The sequence below is a fragment of the Rhineura floridana genome, chromosome 17 (genome assembly GCF_030035675.1).
Source record: "Rhineura floridana isolate rRhiFlo1 chromosome 17, rRhiFlo1.hap2, whole genome shotgun sequence".
Taxonomy (NCBI): Eukaryota; Metazoa; Chordata; class Lepidosauria; order Squamata; family Rhineuridae; genus Rhineura; species Rhineura floridana.
In genome coordinates this window covers 9,805,923-9,825,472 of record NC_084496.1, presented here as the reverse complement: position 1 = coordinate 9,825,472, position 19,550 = coordinate 9,805,923, and the positions used below count along the sequence as shown (strand labels likewise).

General features: G+C 47.0%; 1 protein-coding gene across 2 annotated transcripts; it reads right to left on the bottom strand.

Annotated features, from left to right (window-relative positions):
- Positions 1–76: 76 nt before the first annotated feature.
- Positions 77–18,648, bottom strand: AMDHD2 (amidohydrolase domain containing 2). 2 transcript variants are annotated; one of them, XM_061600225.1, is made up of 12 exons: positions 18,568–18,648; positions 16,333–16,439; positions 14,676–14,812; positions 13,429–13,568; positions 11,255–11,309; positions 10,070–10,282; positions 8,672–8,760; positions 6,643–6,787; positions 5,785–5,892; positions 4,405–4,473; positions 2,107–2,208; positions 77–1,145 (listed from the first exon to the last, which is right to left on the bottom strand). In XM_061600225.1, exons 2-12 carry the CDS (start codon positions 16,416–16,418, stop codon positions 1,057–1,059), a joined length of 1,233 nt encoding a protein of 410 aa, XP_061456209.1. In that variant the 5' UTR covers positions 16,419–16,439; positions 18,568–18,648; the 3' UTR covers positions 77–1,056. The 2 variants fall into 2 exon arrangements, with proteins under 2 accessions (XP_061456209.1, XP_061456211.1); XM_061600227.1 differs by lacking the exon at positions 18,568–18,648 and adding an exon at positions 18,479–18,501.
- Positions 18,649–19,550: the final 902 nt, after the last annotated feature.

Sequence of the window (19,550 nt, the reverse complement as noted above, 5' to 3'; positions counted from 1 at the left end):
TAATGAGTCTGCAAGGGTGGGGAGCTAGACACAGTGAAGGACAGCAACTTAAGGCATACTCCAGACAGGGAAGAAGTGCATGGTAGCATCTTAGCACTGAACTGCAATCACATGCATCAGATGCCTAGCCGGCTTTAATCAGTGACAAGACAAATGGCCGTAAAAAAAACAAAAACAAAAGTGACATTCCAGCATTACAAAGGTGTGTTTGTGTGTGCGCGTTACAGCTGAAAGGTCACAGCAGAGGCACCATGAGACGAAAATAGCCAGAGTTTCCCTGTGGCACCTAATGCAGAATTCAGCATTCTGTGAATCTCAAGGAACAAGCCTCCCATCCCTTTGATTTCAGACTTATTTGAAAAGGAATTCTAGCTGATCAATCTCAGAAGCTTCTTGGTTCATTCCATTCTGCTGTGTGCAATACCAGTCCCCCAGGCCTCTGCTTTCACACACTGAATGGGAGAAGCCAACATCTGAGGAATAGCCAGGCAGATAGTCACCCTAGCTTTCTGGGGCAAGGCGAGAGAATAGATAGTTCCATCCACAGCTCTTTGGAAACACAGGACTCATTGTGCAGGATGCAACTTGTGAACAGAAGCAAGGATTGCCACAACTAGAACTTGTTTGGTTGTATACAACCTCCCCCTCACCCCAAGTCACAGGAACCAGCGATGGCTGGTGCTTACTGGGACTGGTAGGGTGGAAGGCAGGGAGGCCAACAGCAGGTGGAGCCAGAGCCAAATGATTATAATTTTGTCCCTGTCCTCTTGCAGAGTTCTACAGGGGCAAAACCGTTATCACGGAGAAGGAAGTTGACAGCCAGGGCCACCCACTCGGCTGGTTTTAGTAAGAAGGTGGGCAGGTGGGGGCTGGCTGAGGGCAGGCTGAGGTTGGTGGGACACTGCCCCATGTGCCCTAGTGGACCAGCTTCTACTGCACAGGAGCAAGAACGAGAGAGAGAAAGAAGGCATTTGGAGGAAAAGTGCTGCACACTGGCTAGAATCCACTCTCTGCCACCAATCTGAAGCGCTGCTCTCAGAGTCTCAGCTTTGAGTTTCAGATGGCGAAGCTGTCCTGCCTCCAGACCTGCTGGCCTGCAATGTAGGTCGCCCGAATGTGGAGGCTGTCGTCCAGCAACAAGAAATCTGCATGGAACATGACATTGTGTCATTCAACAGAGGAAGCGGGATGCCGTGGGCTGCGAGCTCTAACCATGCCTGTGCCGCTGTACGTAGCTTCCTGGCAAGTGGGGTGCTGTCGCACAGCAGGAGGGAGAGGGGAACGGATGAGGCGATGGGGAGGTCAGTGCAGTGCAGGAGTGCCGGATTAGCTCTGCTAGGGTTGACCTCCCTGCCACACCCCTCTCCCTTCGGGTAAACAACTGTGACTCACCTGCCTGGAAGCTCGTGTAGCGGCTCTGCCTCACCCAGCGAGCTGCTGCTGTGTAGTGCTGGTTTGGTTACATAAGCAACAGCACTCACACTCAAACATAAAAAATAGCGGGAATTATATAGCAGGATCTCTGTTGGATCAGACCAAAGGCCTATCTAGTCCAGCACATTTTTTCCCCTGCAGAGGCCAACCGGACACACACGGGATGCCCGTAACCTTGTGCTCCCCAACGACTAGTATCCAGAGGGACAGTGCCTCTGTCCTTGGAGGCAGCATGCAGCTGTCAGGAGTAGCAGCCAACCGTAGTCTAATCCTCCATTCATTCGTTGCCTCTCCGCAATATTCGTCCTAAAAACATCCACCCAGGGAAACTCCTGCATGATCCTTGCTTCCCTTCAGTTTGCAGAGTTCAAAACACAGTTTTAATGCTGTATTTTAAAACTGTAACCCGCCCTAGGACCTCTGAGTGAAGGTCGGGTAATAAATGTTAATCATCACCATCACTACCACAGCAGCAGCAGCGGTTTGGGCAGCTGCAAACCTAAACTGCTGTGTCTTGGAGGACTGGATCCTCTCCCTCCCTGGAACTTTGCACCCTGCTCCAGATGTAGGGTGCCCCCTGCCAGAGAAAAACTTGACGCTTCTCCTGCAGAACACACAGGAAGGCTCAGGGCAGGAGGGTATGGATCTCACTCTGCCTGTGACAGTTAATACCTGCATCTGTGTCATACTCCAAGGTGCCCTTTCTGTCCTCGATTTTCAAGAGCTGAGCAGGATGGAGAGAAGCAGCCTCTAGTGCTGCCTCTACTGAGCAACCTGCAAAAGAGAGAAGTGTGCATGTATGTGAGGAATAGATACTTTGATCTTCCTCATGGGGAAAACAGCTTTAAAACCATGGCACATCTTGGGGTCACAGCTGTGGTGGATGAGCCCATGGTCAGGGCTGTGCCACTTCAGATTGCAGGTGAGAAAAATGCACGACTGAGTGCTCCTCCACACATTAAATTTGAAATATTACCCTGCAGAGAAAACCAGCAGGCCAGGGAGAAAGTTTTGGTCAGACACTGGCTCTGCTAAGCTTTCTATGTACAGGGATTTATATGGTATGGAAGAGCATTTTGTTCAGTCCCCTGCAGTCTGAAATGGTACAGCCCAAGGATGGGGAACCTGTGGCCCTCCAGATGTTGTGGGACTCTAACTCCCATCATCAGCACAACTAGTGGCCAGGGATGAAGGGAACTGTTGAATCCAGCAACCTTTGGAGGACCACAGGTTCCCTATCCCTCCCTTAAATGTTACTTGAAAGGCACAGCTGCCACCAAAACTCATTCATTCATTCATTCATTCATTATTTGATTTATATCCTGCCCTTCCTCCCAGCAGGAGCCCAGGGCAGCAAACAAAAGCACTAAAAACACATTAAAACATCATAAAAACAGGCCTTAAAATACATTAAAACAAAACAACTTTAAAAACATATTTTTTAAAAGCTTTAAAGACATCTTTTAAAAAAAAGGTTTAAAAAAATATTAAAAAGCATTTCCAAGACAGACACAGTCTGGGATAGGTCTCAACTTAAAAGGCTTGTTGAAAGAGGAAAGTCTTCAAAAGGAGCCGAAAAGATAACAGAGATGACCGTAATGTCATCTCACAGTAATGTCTAGTTTAGGGGTGGGGAGCTTTAGTCTGGGGCCAAATGCAGCCCTCCAGGTCTCTCTATCTGACCTCCCTCCTGTGGTCACACCCTCTTTCCCCAGGCCACGCCCCTCAAACAGCCCTGCTTCACACCTTCCTTCAGTGCTTCTGCCTGGCCGACATATGCCCTTCAACTCTGATCATGCCTTTTCCTTGCCTGGATAGAACATAGAAAGGTGTGCGTGAATGTGTGCAAAAACCAGCCTACTGTAAAAAGGTAAAAATTTACATTCGTTGCTCTGCCCACTCTTATCTTTGTCTCCGCTCACCACGGCATGTGGCCCCTGGAAGGCTGCCCAGAAGGGAATGCGGCCCTTGGGTTGAAAAAGGTTGAGTTGAAAGAGAAGCCTGGCGTGACATTGTTTAGCAGTGTTCTGTGAACGCAGCAGCCAGTGGAATAGCCTGGCAATGGGGAAATGCTGAACGCAACAGTGGCACATCATCATGCACCTCTGTCAATTAGATGTTACCGGAAGATGCAGAGAAAGAAGCAAGGATTGGTGGAAGCTGTATGATTTGGGAAACAGCTTCAGTTATAATGCTATCTAGTGTTCTGCTTAGCAATTTAAGGGTCAGAGTCTAATATGGCCCAGATAAGGGAGGTTACTTAATCTGACAGGCTAGGATTCACTAAGAAAACAAACAAAATGCAACAAAAAAACCCAGACTTTTTGATTCAAATCCCCCCCTCCCCAAAAGTGGTTTAAAGCCATGATAAAAATACAATGCGAAACACCCAACAGTATGTTTCTCAAATCCTTGATTTGCACTACTTGATGCGACAATGGTTTTTTTTGTAACATTTGTGTCAATTTTTATATATATTGTAATTATGCTATATTCTATTGCGATATTTTGCTGTACTTTTGTTTTGTATATTCTTTGCTTTTGTTTTCATTTTACTTATGTATATTGTTTAATGTCTTATTGCTTAATTATTTACTTAAATGGTAGATTATTGTTATTATTATTAGCTGCTCTACTGACTGCGGAATTTGTACTTTTACGTAATACATACTGATTTTTATTGAGATGTAAACCACTTTGAGATTTCTTGAAATATAAAGCAGTAGGCAAGTTTAATAATAAATAAATGAAGGGCCACGCCTATGGGATGTATAAAGGACATGGCAAGAGATTTTGGCTCCCTGGGGAAATGGCAGCTTTCCACACCAGGGATGGGAAACCTGTGGTCTGCCAGATGCAGCTGGACTCCAACTCCCATCATCCCTAATCACTGGCTATGCTGGCTGGGGCTGATGGGAGTTGGAGTCCAACATCTAAAGGGCACCACAATTCTACACAGAGAAACCTTACCAGTGGCATCCTTGAAATGTCGAACACACGTGTCCATTGTTGCAACACTACCACTCAGTGTTTTGGTCCCTGCAAAGGGGGCCAGGGTGGGAGAAAGAAAGATCATAGTTAAATGGAAAGCTGTTTAAAAGAGCAAATACATGATCCCAATTGGGACTCTTGAGTAAACATGCATAGGATTGTGCTGTTAAAATCAAAATAAATGTAATGGAAGTATATGCAGTTGAGTTGTCGCATGTTAAGATATTTCCAAGTATTCCAATGAAAATGTTTTCCAAATAATGCTCTGAATTTGTTTGAACATGACATTTCAACCACACTTAAGACTGTAATCCTATAAGCACTTACTTGAGAGTAAGCCTCACTGAACTCAATGGGACTTACTTCCTAGAAGATGCATATCGGGTTGCACTGTAGGCACAATTGATTGAACTTCCCTCACACCTTTAATCAATTATTTCTGTTCAACTGCCTCAAACTATTGGGAAAAAGACCTATGCAGACATTTCTACAGGGTGTTAAAAAATGACATAGCATACTTTTTCCGGTTTTGTTCACTAAATACAAGACATGCAAAATCAGATTCCCATCAACTGTGAGCAGCAGAAAATTTCCCAGGTCAACATTTTCTGGAAATCTCGTATCACTGACTGACATACATACATACACAGACGTTTGTGTGTGTGTATGGGCGCGCACACACACACACACACCAGGAGTGAAAAAATTCAGGCCCAGGAGATGACCGTGGCCCTCCAGGCCTCTCCGTCTCATCCTTGGGAGTATCTTCAGGCCACACCTCCTCACTAGCCATGCCCCCTCTCCCCAGACCATGCCCCTCACCATCCCTGCTTCACACCCTCCTGGAGACCTATACGCCTTTTTCGCTGTTGTGTCGTGAGCCGTTTTGGGAGGATTTGTGTGGAAAAGCAGCATACAAATTGAATTATTATTAACAACAACAACAACAAGTCATCATTCCCTGGAGACCACAAAGGTTGGGAAAGGCTGCTATAGATCATACCCAACGTAGGAAGCTGCCTTAAACAGAGCCTTGGTGCCTCTAGCTCAGTATTGTCTACACTGACTGGCAGCATTTCCAGGGTTTCCGCCAGGGGTCTCTCCCAGCCCTACATAAAGATGCTAGTGATTGAACCTCGGACCACCTGTGTGCAGAGCAGATGCTCTACTGCCATGCTATACTTTGTGTAGCCAACGCCATGGTGTTGCCATGCAGGAAGAAGGTCTCTCTGGACGCCTGCTAGACCTGAGCCTTCAAGGGCTTAACCGTTCAGAAATCAGCCCACACGCTCCAACTCTGTGAAGAAGAAAGCCGTCCAGGGGCCCCCTCCTCCAGACCTGGATTGGGGGGGCACTCACCTGCAATGTAGGAGTTCAGCCCATCCATCTCAACCACCTGTTGGCCCAGTGTGTGCCGGCCGGGGGCAAGACCCATACCTGCAATGGCATCTGTCACCAGGACCAGCCCTAAAGGGACATAATTGGCTCATGTTAACTCCAGTCTCCTCATATAGGGAACTGGGAACACAGGCAACTGCCTTTATACTAAGACAGGCCATTGGACCACATCTACCCTCAGGGGTGGAACACAGGGATCTGCCTTATACTGAATCAGACCGTCGGTCCACCTAGCTAAGCGTTATATACACTGACTGGCAGCAGCTCTCTGGGGTTTCAGGCAGAAATCTCTCCCAGCCCTACCTGGTAGGTGCCGGGGACTGAACCTGGGACCTTCTGCATGCAAGGCAGAATGCTCTGCCACTGAGCTGTGGCCCTTCCCCAGGTGGAGAACCTCTGGTCCTCCAGATGTAGTTGGACTCCAACGCTTGCCATATTACTAATGAACACATTCTATATTTGATCTCCCCCACCTCCCTTGGAATCCCCCCATTCCCCACTCCTTGGTCTGTGAAGACTGGTAGTTGAAAGAATAAAGAAACTTAAGGTTTATTACCACAAAGAGGTAAAGGCATACATGCTGAAGCAGCCATTACTAACCGAGAACAAAGACAGGAAGAGAAGTGAGAAGCAAAGCCTACAAAAACAACACTAACACTTTAAAGGAAGAAACAGCAGAGGGAAAAATAGATTGTCTTCCTGTCTATCGTCCCCCCAGGATTAGGTCACTTGCAACATGCATTGGTGCTGTACAAAGACTGCCTCCCAGACAGGGTCCCCAAGCCAGCCCTCAGGGACTTCCTGCTCAATGGGACAAACCTTTCGGGTGAGCCCGGTGTGCGATCCGCAGAGCAGCAGGATTCGTGTGGATCCCGTCTGATATCATGCCATAGAACACCTTTCGACCCGGGGGAATCTGGTCACTTGTGAGGAGCCCCACAATCCCTGGATCTCGATGGTGGAACTGCAGACAGACAAAAAACAGGATGATTATAATGACAGTGGGCCATGGGGAAATACCAAACAAGCTGTGAAAGAAAGGAGATTGGGAGGCCAAGGGTGGAGGAAATGTGTGGGGCTGTGATCGCACCAATGTGATAAGTTGAGACTGAGCGAATACTTCATTCATCATCCAAACCTCTGCTCCAGATCCTTCCAGAGACAGGATCTTTTCGGTCATGGCACCCTGCTTATAGAGAGCCATCCACATGTCCTTCGCTTCACTATTAATTCTATTTCCAACAAGAAGAGGCAAAGAGCTGCCCTGTGCAGAGCCCTAACACTGTACCTTTTGACCTCCGGTGTCATTCAGGGGGATTGATCGTTAAACCACTCTGGGAATTGGAGCTCTGTGGGGGAAATAGGGGTCTCCTAACAACTCTCAGCACCCTTTACAAACTACTGTTCCCAGGATCCTTTGTGGGAAGCCATGACTGTTTAAAGCTACCAAGCCAAATTCAAGGTGTTAGTATTAGCATACAAAGCCCTAAATGGCTTGGGACCCAAGAATCTAAAAGAGTGCCTCCCCCACTATCAACCATCTCAGACCCTATGACTGGCAAATGAGGCCTTGACGGTGGTGCAACACTGAGCACTGCCCGGTTGGTGCTGACCCATGACAGGGCCTTCTCAGTGGTGGCTCTCTGCTATGGAATGCCCTTCCCAGTGATGTGCATCTGTCTCCATCACTTTTGACTTAAGGAATTTGAAAACATTCCTGTTTAGCCAGGCATTTGATGGCTGAAGAGGATCGCTTCTGGCAACTCGAAAATCACTGGTGGAAAAATGTTTTTAACTGTGCTTTTAGAACATTTTAAACTGTTTTTAGAATGTTTTAACTGTGTTTTAAACGTTTAGAATATTTTTAATTGTAACTGTGTTTAAAATGTTTCAATCGTGACTTTAGAATGCTTTACAATGCTTTTCCCCCCCTCGTTAAATTGTTTTGTTTTTATGTTTGCTGTCCTGAGCTCCTCCAGGAGGAGGGGTGGGATATAAATTCAATTAATTACAACAACATTGTAGTAGAATTATAATGCTTTAAATGTATAATAATAGCGCTTTAAATGTATCGTGCAGATGGGGCCTTGGAGAGTTGCGATACTTCTTGCTTTCTGAACATCTGAGGCAATGAGGACAATCTCCCATCCTTCTCCTCTGCTGTGCAGGAAGATAGGGGCTCACCCCCTAACGGTTGTGCTGGATCCTGAGCACAGCTTAAGAACACAAAAGAGCCCTGCTGGATTAGACTAATGGCCATCTAATCCAGCACCTTCTTCTCACAGGGGCCAACCAGATCCCTGTGGGAAGCCCACAAGCAGGACCTGACCGCAAGAGCGTTATCCCCTTCTGCTGTTTCCAGCCACTGGTACTCAAAAGCATAGCGGCTCCAGCCACGGAGGCAGAACATAGTCATCATGGCTAGTAGCCACCGATAGCCTTATCCTACAGCTAACAGCTGGATAGGAGGCAGGGTCATGGCAAGGACAAATTCTGGCTGGCCCCCAAGGGCCACCAAAGATTTGTTGACCCCCATTCAGGAGTCATCCCTCCTGTATTTTTTGACACAGCTTCTTAATTTTAAGGGGTTTTTTTACATTTACACCCCACCTTTCTTTCATCAAGGAACCCAAGGCAGCATACGTGTGGTTCCCTTGTGGTCCCCCATCCATGCACTGACCAGACCCACGCCTGCTTAGCTTCAGCAAGGTGGTGGCCTCATGTGCCTTCAGACCATACCCTGGGACCAAGATGCAGGCAATGGGAGTGGAAGGGAGCATGTCCTGGGAAGAGTGCTGGAGGATGGATCAAAGGGCCAGGTGGGCCAGAGATATTAGATTCTACTCACAGGTAACATGGCATTGAAGAGGTGAGTGATGAAGGTTGCCCCCTGCTGAACAGCCTCTTCAGCCTGAGACAGGTTGGCCACAGAGTGACCTAGAAACATGGAAAATTAGGTGTACCACGGTGGTTAAGGTGTTGGACTATGACCTGGGAGACCAGGGTTTGAATCCCCACATAGCCATGAACCTCACTGGGTGACCTTGGGCCAGTCACTGCCTCTCAGCCTCATGAAAACCCTATTCATAGGGTCACCACAAGTCTGAATCGACTTGAAGGCAGTACATTTACATTTTTTTATGCTCAAACCTTCTTCTGCCCCTTCCATGATGAGTTTCTGCCGGGCCTTGAAGACCTGGCTCTTCAGGCAGGCTTTTGGGGTGGGCTAGATTTTATCTTCATAGTTTTAGATTTTTAATGTCTAGGTATTGTATGCCTATCTTGTACGTTGCCCAAAATGGCTGGACAGCCAGCCAGATGGGCAACTAATAAATTCAATAAATAAATAAATAAAATAAATTCTGGGCATTGAGATCATCTATAAGAGAGAAACCCTTATGGGCAAGAAAAAGGCCACATTCACACCATACATGTATCCCACTATTATTCCACTTTAAACAGTCATGGCTTCCCCCAAAAGAATCCTGGGAAGTGTGGTTTGTGAAGGGTACTGAGAGTTAGGAGACCCCTATTCCCTCATAGAGCTTAAATTCCTAGAGTCCTCTGGCAAGAGGAACTGACTGTTAAATTATCTACCGCTTGTAGCTCTGTAAGGGGAATTGGGGTCTCCTAACACCTCTCAGCACCCTTCCCAAATTACCCTTCCCAAAATTCTTTGGGAGAAGCCACGACTGTTTAAAGTTGAATAACAGTGGAATAAATGTGTGGTGTGAATGTGGTTTAGCTTGGGGACTGGCATCCCAAGGCCCAAACTGAACAAACTGCCATGCACCCCTGAGCCCACCTTCCCAATATGCGTACTGGGTATAAGTGGTTCTTATGCAAGGGCTGAAGCTCAGTGGGAGAGTCATTTGCTTTGCATGCAAAAGGTCCCAGGTTCAATCCCTGGCATCTCAAGCCAGGACTAGGAGAGAACACTCTCTGAAACCCTGGACAGTGGCTGCCAGTCAGTGTAGACAATACTGAGCAAGATGCACCACAGGTCTAACTCAGTATAAGGCAGCTTCCTATGTTCCTAACCTTTAGTGGACTTCCCACTCCCTGGAAATATTATGCATTGACCCATTTACAAAATATGACAACTCTGGATCTCCTTCCCCAATCAAGAAGGGAAGGTACATTGTTCTTTCAATGCAACATCTTCGAAAGGCATTTGGGCCTAGGATTGCCTCCTGCCTGCCAGGTCCCAAACCTCAACCCTTCAAGGTCCGGGGGCAGCATTTACCTAGCGAGACACAGATGCTCCGCTTGGTGAGCTCCTGGATCACCTTGCTGCTCCTCTTCATCTCCGGCGCTAGCGTGATAATACGGACGCCGTCCAGGCACCCGTAGGTGTCCAGCAATTCTTGGAAGGCTCCTGTCTTAAAGGTGCGAAGGCAGTGCTCAGGGTGAGCCCCTCTCTTCTCCTTGCTGATGAATGGACCCTCCAGATGAACCCCTGTCCCGTTGCGGAACGAAGAGATTTGTCAGTTCTGCAGCAAGGCTGAGGAATTCATGGTCTGCCAGATGCTGTTGGACTACAACTCCCCAACCCTGCACCACACCACACCAGCTCCTGACACCCAGGGTGGCGGTTGTGTTGGAGACCAGGGACGGGGAACCTGTGGCCCTCTAGATATTGTTGGACTCCAGCTCCCATCAGCCCCATCCTGCATGGCCAATGGTGAGTGCAGGATGGGGCTGATAGGAGCTGGAGTCCAACAGTATCTAGACGGCCTCAGGTTCCCCTTTCCTGGTCTCCAACGCAGCCTCCACCTTAGGTCTCAGGAGCTGGTGTGGTGCAGGGTTGGGGGACATTTTTCAGCCAGTGGGCCACATTCCCTCATTGACAACCTTTGGGGGGCCGCATGCCAGTGGTGGGCAGGGACAGAGGCAAAAGTGGATGGACCAATAAGAAGAGCCTGGTTGCTGGGTCAGGCCAAAGGCCCATCTAGTCCTGTTCTCACAGTGGTCAGCCAGATGCCTCCAGGAAGCAGGACCTGAGCACAGCAGCATCCTTGAAGGATTCAAGGGTGCATCCCAGCGAGGAAAAAGTGCTTGAGGAGGGAGGACGGGCCAGTGAAGGGCATGACCTGAGGAGAAGGGGTGTGGCTTAGGGATCGGGGGTGTCCCAAGGGCCAGATAAAAAGGCCTGGAGACCGCATTTGGCTCCTAGGCCTGAGGTTCCCTACACCTGGTGTCGTGGTTAGAGTGTTGGGTTAGGACTGGAGAGAGCTGGGTTCAAATCCCTGCTTAGCCATGAGGCTCCTTCCTTTTGGCCATTCACCATCTCTCAGCCAAGCATACCTCACTGGGTGTTGTATCCCACTTTGTGCTCTTTGGAGGAAAGGTGGGGTGTAAATGTAATTAATATGGCAGAGGCAGCTACACAGAAGAGCAACCATAAACCACAAGCTAGCTTCTTACTCACCTAGGATGCCGGCGCCATGAAGCCCTCCATTTTTTACACAGATCTGAGGGAGAATCTAGCAGGAAAAGAGTTGTCAGAAACATCACAATTAATCATTTGTGTAACATTTTAATGTAAAGCCTTTGCCTGCTGACCCCCCACCCCAGTTCCCTTGTCCAATAATAAGGCAAAGGAGACCAGCGTAATTCCCAAGGTATCTAGCTGAATTTGTGGCGGAGGTGAGATTTGAACTCAGGACCAAGTTCAGTACTCCATCAGCTAAACCTAACACTTACAGCAGAGACGGGGTACCATGTGCCCCTCCAGAAGTTGCTGGACTACAACTCCATCCCCTGAACATTGGCCATGCTGATAAGGGTGATAGGAGTTGTAGTCCAACAATATCTATCTATCTATCTATCTCTATATATATCATTACATTTATACCCCACCTTTCTTCTCATTATAGAAACCCAAGGCAGCTTACATATGGTTCCCAGGCGGTCTCCCATCCAGCCACTGACCAGACCTGACCCTGCTTAGCTTCAGCAGGGTGCTAGCCTCATGTGCCTTCAGACCATAGCCTGGGACCATATCTGGAGGGCCACAGATTCCCCATCCCTGACTTACAGAGATGGTTCTCGTTTTCCCAATTTATCACAAGAGGCTTTGGGAAGGTTCTCTTCTGCTCTAGACAGAGAGCCACTTCAGGACAGACTTCCTCCTGGGCTCAATTTCCTGGTCATCCCATGCACCTGTGTAGTCCACCAGACCACTGCCCCATGAGAGAGAGAAAGAGATGCCGCATTCTTAGCAAAATGGGCCTCAGCCCTGTTCTGTTACATAAGCTGCCTATTAGGTCCTCGTAAACAGCTCCATATCAATAGTTTAAAGGTTGGCAACTGGCAATCTCAGTTTAGAGTCCAACCATTGACACACTCTCTCTCTCTGAGGAGGTGTGAAAATTGGAGGGAGAAACATCAATAATTTAAGATATGCAGATGATACCATACTACTAGCAGAAACCAGTAATGATTTGAAACGAATGCTGATGAAAGTTAAAAAGGAAAGCACAAAAGCAGGACTACAGCTGAATGTCAAAAAGACTAAAGTAATGACAACAGAAGATTTATGTAACTTTACAGTTGACAATGAGGACATTGAACTTGTCAAGGATTATCAATACCTTGGCACAATCATTAACCAAAATGGAGACAATAGTCAAGAAATCAGAAGAAGGCTAGGACTGGGGAGGGCAGCTGTGAGAGAACTAGAAAAGGTCCTCAAATGCAAAGATGTATCACTGAACACCAAAGTCAGGATCATTCAGACCATGGTATTCCCGATCTCTATGTATGGATTTGAAAGTTGGACAGTGAAAAAAGCTGATAAGAGAAAAATCAACTCATTTGAAATGTGGTGTTGGAGGAGAGCTTTGCGGATACCATGGACTGCGAAAAAGACAAATAATTGGGTGTTAGAACAAATTAAACCAGAACTATCACTAGAAGCTAAAATGATGAAACTGAGGTTATCATACTTTGGACACATAATGAGAAGACATGATTCATTAGAAAAGATAATAATGCTTGGAAAAACAGAAGGAAGTAGAAAAAGAGGAAGGCCAAACAAGAGATGGATTGATTCCATAAAGGAAGCCACAGACCTGAACTTACAAGATCTGTTCATGACAGATGCTCTTGGAGGTCACTGATTCATAGGGTGGTCATAAGTCGTAATCGACTTGGAAGCACATAACAACAACAACAACTGACAAGACTACAAACACAAGAGCTGAAGGTATACTCCTTAGTGGGGAGGGGCTGTTGCTCAATGGCAGTACACAAAGGCAGTCACATGAAAAGCTTGATTCCAGGCTCAGATGGGAGTGAGGAACTGGTGGCTTGAACTCCAAATCCCATCAGCCCTGGCCAGCTTGACCAATGCTCAAGGACGATGGGAGTTGTAGTCTAACAACATCTGGAGGGCCACAGGTTCCCCAGGCCTGACTTAAGAGGTCTCAGACAGCATAACAAGGTTGGAGACGGCCACCACCTGAGATGCTGTCACCTCTGGCAGGTTGCCAGGCGTGGTCAGTTGGCTGTGTTCAGCTCACAAGTTGTTCAAGACCTGTGCCAAAACTGGTAAGAGCAACGGGTAAGGAGCGATGCCCGAAGTGCCCTCTTCTGCCTTACCTTGTGATACACAGATGACGGGGAGGTCACCAGAGTTGGGCAGAAAGAGGTCACTCCATGAGACAGTATCTTCTGGCCAACTAGCGAGATTCCTGCTCCCACATCATCTGTGGCCAGGGAAAAATCTACTCCGAAACCTCCTGGGTGAAAGAAAGAACAGAGGAGTAGGCCAGAGTACAAAATACAAATCTAGCCCAGCCTTCCCCAACCTGGTGCCCTGCAAATGCAGTTGGGACTCCCAGCTCCCATCAGCCTCAGCCAGCATGGCCAACGGTCCAGGATGCTGCGAGTTGCAGTCCAAAACATCTGGAAGGCACCAGGTTGAGGACAGCTGATCTAGCTCGTCTCTGGAAGCAGAAGATGTACAATGCACATGAGTAACATACACTGTTACTCTAGGCAGAAGGAAGATTTCCAACCCCAGGAATAATCTTTGAGAATAAGATGATAGTTCCACTGCCTGGCCTAGTTAGGATTGTGTATAGTCTTGGCGTGCAGGAAGTAACACCATTTATTTAAAGCAGGGGTGGAGAAGCTCAGTGTCGGGGCCCAAATGCGGCCCTCCAGGCCTTTCTATCTGGCCCCTGGGAGGCTCCCTAAGCCACATCCCCTCTCCAGGCCGGACAGGAATCTGCCCTTGAATTGCAATAATGACTTTTGCTTGCCTGGATGGAGAAATGCATGCGTAGAAACTTCTGACTTTTGAGTGCCTGAACTACAGCTAACTGTACATACTGTAGGTAAGCGTCACCTCTGTTGCCCCACTTACCAGGGTCATGGGGCCCCTGAAAGTCTGCCCATGAAGGAATGCGGCCTGTGGGCTGAAAAAGCTTCTTCACCCCTGATTTAAATATAGTATACAATCATGCTGACTGTAGGCTTCCCTAAGGGATGCTCATTGATTATTTTTTTTTTGAAACCACAAGCCTGGAACCCACAAATTATGAAGAATTTGGGCTTCTTTCAGCTTGCCTTCCTTGGCTGAATCTTCTGCACTTTTTTCTGCAGTCACATTTTCATCACAAAGTTTTACTATGATCTACTGCATGCAGAACCCAGGGACAAGATCCAATGGTAGTCCTATTCAGGGAAGACCCATAGAAATTCATGCATGTCACTGATGTAGGTCCATTAATTTCATTGTGAGTAGGACTTAGATACAACCCTACAAGGCAGCACATTCTGTCCAGCTTGAATGGTCCTGACCCTTGGTGTTCTCCTGTGCTAGAATTACTCCAGTGCCTTACCATTGATCTGCACATCAATGAAGCCGGGGGCGAGGATGCTGCCCTTGCAGTCCAGCTGGACATCTGCGGGTTTCTTTTCATCAAAGAACAGCTTCTCTGGGTTTAGAATCTTTCCTTCTCTCACCCACAGATCCTCTCTGAAAACAGAAGCAAGCAGTAACCTAGACCTCAGCCAGCCCTTAAACACAGCCTAGGAGAAAGCCATCCACCTTCCAATAAATTTAACAAAAGGCAGCAATTTCCCTAGAATTACATCCACAAATAAATGCTAGTGAGTTGAAACAGTTCACACCATATTTACAAAGGGTGTTGCATCAGGAGCTAACACTGGTACAAGCAGACATACTGGGCTGCTTCAGATGTAATGCTAAACCATAGTTTAGTGTGATAAAAATGAGCCTTGCCTCCATCCAGGCTCACATGCACATCCTCCTCCTCTGGTGTGGCCACAAGGAAGATTTTGCTCCCATTTTTTATTAACTGCAGCTGACCATATCATTGGAAACCAGGACAAACTGTGATTATGCTTAACTCTGGTTAGTGGAAACAAGCTAACTTCAAACTGTGGTTTACAAAGTTGGCTTGTTTTCAATAACCACTGTTAAGAGTATGAAACGGGCATTGGAGGCACTGTTTTACAGTGGTTCTGATCCTATCTCCAGGGTCGTTTTCAGAGAATAGCAGTGGGTGATTGTCTTTCGGCCCCCTGGCAGTGGTGCTGTGGGGTGACGCAGGGTACCATCTTGTCCCCCATGCTGTTTAACATCTATATGAAGCCCCTGGGAGCGGTCATCAGGAGATTTGGGACGAGGTGTCGGCAGTAAGATGACGATACCCGGCTCTATTTCTCTGTAACATCTGAATTGGGAGAGGCCGTGCAAGCCCTGGACCGCTGCCTGGACTTGGTGGTAGGATGGATGAGGGCCAATAAACTGAGTCTGAACCCTAGCAAGATAGAGATGCTGTGGGTTGGTGGTTCCCGAGTTTGTATAATTGGTCAGTTGACTGCTTTGGATGGGGCCGTACTCCCTCTGAAAGAGCATGTCTGTAGTCTGAGGGGGCTCCTGGATCCATCTTTGTCACTAGAGGCCCAAGGTGACCTCAGTGGCTAGGAGTGCCTTTTACCAGCTTTGGCTGGTAAGACAGCTGCAGCCGTTTCTGGACCGGGATAGCCTGACCACTATTGCTCATGCCCTGGTAACCTCCAGCCTGGATGTAATTCAATCTATGTGGGCCTACCCTTGAGGCTGGTCCAGAAGCTGCAGCTGATGCAAAATACACAGCACGACTGCTCGCTGGGGCAGGGTATCACCACCATGTTACCCAGCTGCTGAAAGAATTGCACTGGCTACCTATTAGCTACCGGACTAAGTTTAAGGTACTAGTTTTTGGTGTGCAAAGCCCTATACAGCTTGGGACCAGGATACCTGAAAGACCGTCTTATCCCTTATATACCCAGTCGATCACTGCGCTCTGCAGGCGAAGGCCTCCTGCAGATACAAGCAAACCAACTGGACACCTCCAAGAGGAAGAAGTAAACACTCCCTGTGATGGCTGTCCTGCAAATTCCTAATTGGCCCACAACCATTTCATGCAGACTACACACCTCTAGGCCATTGCGGAAAGCAGGAAGAAAGGATCTGTCCTACGTCCTCACCTTTGCAGCTCATGATTCTTCAAAATCCAGCAGTTGGTGAACTGGAAGATTGGAGCATCTGAGGTGGATTTGTCAGACGGCATCATCCAAACGTGAAGGGAATGCACCTGAATAGGACAGGAAAGAGATAACGAGAAAGCAGGCAACGTATTGGAAGCAACATGCAGGAAGGGAACAAAGCAGTTTTTCAAGGAAGACCACATCAGGCATTGCCATTGGCTATCCCACAACTATTATCCAGCAGAAGCCATTCTGTGAATGGCTTCATTCCCTGATGGTCATTATAAGCTTTTTTATATTGTTATTTTTTATATTGTTTTAAATGTTTAATTTGTGTTTAAATTGTTTTTAAAAGATGTGTTTTAAATTTGTATATGTGTTTTTAGGTACTGTAAACCGCCCAGAGAGCTTTGGCTATGGGGCGGTATAGAAATAAATAAATAAATAAATAAATAAATAAATAAATAAGAATTGTAACTTTAAGAACCAGTGCCTGGGTTTGCCTTTTTTCCTCTTCCCTTCATCTCCTTTTTTCCTTTTGTGTCATTGTACTTTAGATCGCAAGCCTGAGAACAGGGACTTTATTAATATAGAAGCTTCTCTGGAAGTCTTTTCAGCTGAAGAGCGGGGCAAAAAATGCTTTAAATAAATAAATAAGTTCTGGAAAATGTATGTGCAATGCCTGGTAATCTCAGCAATCAGACAGCTGGCTGAATAAGATCTCCAGTAATCAGAGGACATTGCTTCAGCATAAATGTAAATGTATTGCCTTCAAGTCGATTCCGACCTATGGCAACCCTATGAATAGGGTTTTCATGAGGCTGAGAGGCAGTGACTGGCCCAAGGTCACCCAGTGAGGTTCATGGCTATGTGGGGATTCGAACCCTGGTCTCCCAGGTCATAGTCCAACACCTTAACACCCAACCACTACACCACACTTGCTTTGGCATACTCCTTTGTATTTCTCTCATTAATGAGTAGCTAGAGCCAGCCACTGCAGAGGTAGCCAACATGGTGCCTTCCAGATGTTCTCTGACTACAACATCCATGAACTGTTGTCAACACTGCCAATGGCCAGGGATTATGGGAGCTGTAGTCCAAGAACATCTGGAGGGTGCTTTTTTTTTTAAACAGAGCAGAGGAGACTACAATTCCCAGGCAACCATAAGGCACAGCCTCTCTCATTTCAGAAACCACCTACTCCCTTTGTGCTTTTAATTGTCCTCCCTGCAGTAAAGTTCAGAGGGTGGGATGCACAGCCGCCTCTTTCTCCCTGCTGCCTCTGCTCAGAACAGCACATTTTTATGAGCAAGATCTGCAATGGCTACCAATCTGTTTCCCTGCACAATTCAAAGTGCCAATTTTAATCTTTAAAAAACCCAACAGTCTGGGTCCAGCGGATCTCCTCTAATATAAACCTGACTCACAATAAAGAATCTGCTCTGGGCGATCCTTCTTCTAGAGGCAACATGGGCAACAACCAAGACAGCGCCTTTTTCTCAGTGGCACCAAACTTTATTTTTAAAGGCTACTTAAAAGTAGCAAACAAATAAGTTCAGCTTCACTATTTTACTTTATTTTTAAAAGTTTAAACCTTCTATGAATTTAAAACACAAAAAAATACTTATGTAGATACATAGCAATAAAAGACATGATAATTATATTACAATAACATAAATAAATTATATGGATGTATATTCTCCCAAATCTTATTGTTCCAAACCATTGTTGTTGTTATGTGCCTCCAAGTCGACTACGACTTATGGCGATCCTATGAATCAGCGATCTCCAAGAGCAGTTCCAAGCCATAATAAACACTTATTTTTATTGAACTATTTTAGCTGAGACTCATTTCTTGTGTTGTTGGCTTTTTTACCGCCTTGGTGGAAATTTTAACTTTCGAAGGCAGGTATCAATCATGACAACGCAGTGCAATAAAATCTCCCCCTCCTCCCTGATTTTCAAGGCAGGGATCAAAGGGGCAGCCCCCTCCCTCCAAAGGGCAAGTGACTAAGAGGGGCTCAGCCCAGCCACTCAAGAAACTGAGGGGCGTGATGCCATCCTGTCAATCAAGTCAGGGACAAAAGCTAACCGAAAAGAGGCAGGCACCCCCTTATATTTGCATAAATTAACATCCCAGGAGCACCTTCTCATTCGCTAGAATTGCTGCTCTAGGGAAAGAAAGGATGTTCCAAGCGGCTCCCACCGGAAAGAAGCGCGGAGCATTGGCCTTACCCGACTCCCAGCACAAAACCCAACCTCGTCTCTCGGGGCGCCCAACTTCTGCCTTTTGCTCTCTCACGGCTCGGATTCCAGTCACGTGACAATACTATTCTGTCAGCTGACGGGGAAGAAGGCGAGGGCTCCCTGCGAGCACGTGAGCGGCACAGGGGAGACGCCATGATGGAAAGGGAAAGGAGAGGGAAGGATAGGTGGCGGTGGCTGCTGCCTGCATCCATGTTGGGAAGGTCACAGCAATAGCTGACTCAGGAATACCTGACCGCGCAGTCCCCTGGAAACAGGGATGTGGAATGAGGGCTAGTCGCTTTAGGTTTGCTTGGGATCAGGGGTGTAGTCGTCCAGGGTCTTAGACCCCTTCCTTTTTTGGGAGCAGGGTCCCAATGTCTCCAGCGTCCTACAAGCCAAGAAACATGAAAGGGGAGTGTGTTAGCTGCTGAGAAGAGTCGTCTAAGATGATTCCTTTTCCTTGCCTGCTGATTGGAGCCAATCAGAGAGAAAGGAAACGAGTCAGCCACTGAGAAGTCTTCTCAGTGGCTAACACCCTGCTCTTTCATGTTTATTGGCTCTTAGGGATGTCTGTTGTTATGGAAGAAGGCATTAAGAAGGATCTCATTCTCAACCCAGCAGCAAAAAAAGGAGGAGAGGGTGTGGGTGTGGCTATCATGAGGGGACCCTGCACTTCTGATGCTGCCACTATAGTACTGCTTGAGATGATATACTGTGAGGAGGAGGAGTATAGGTAGGGCAGTGATTGAACAGTCAGATCAGAGCCCTCCAGATAATAATAATAATAAATTTAATTTATGTGTCGCCTATCTGGCCGATGGCCACTCTAGGCGACGTACATGTAAACGGTTAAAATACAATACAATAAAATACAATAATACAATAATACAATATAAAATACAATGATACAATATAAAACAATACAGCAGCGATAACAATATTAATGCAGGGTAAGAGGCGATTCAGTCATA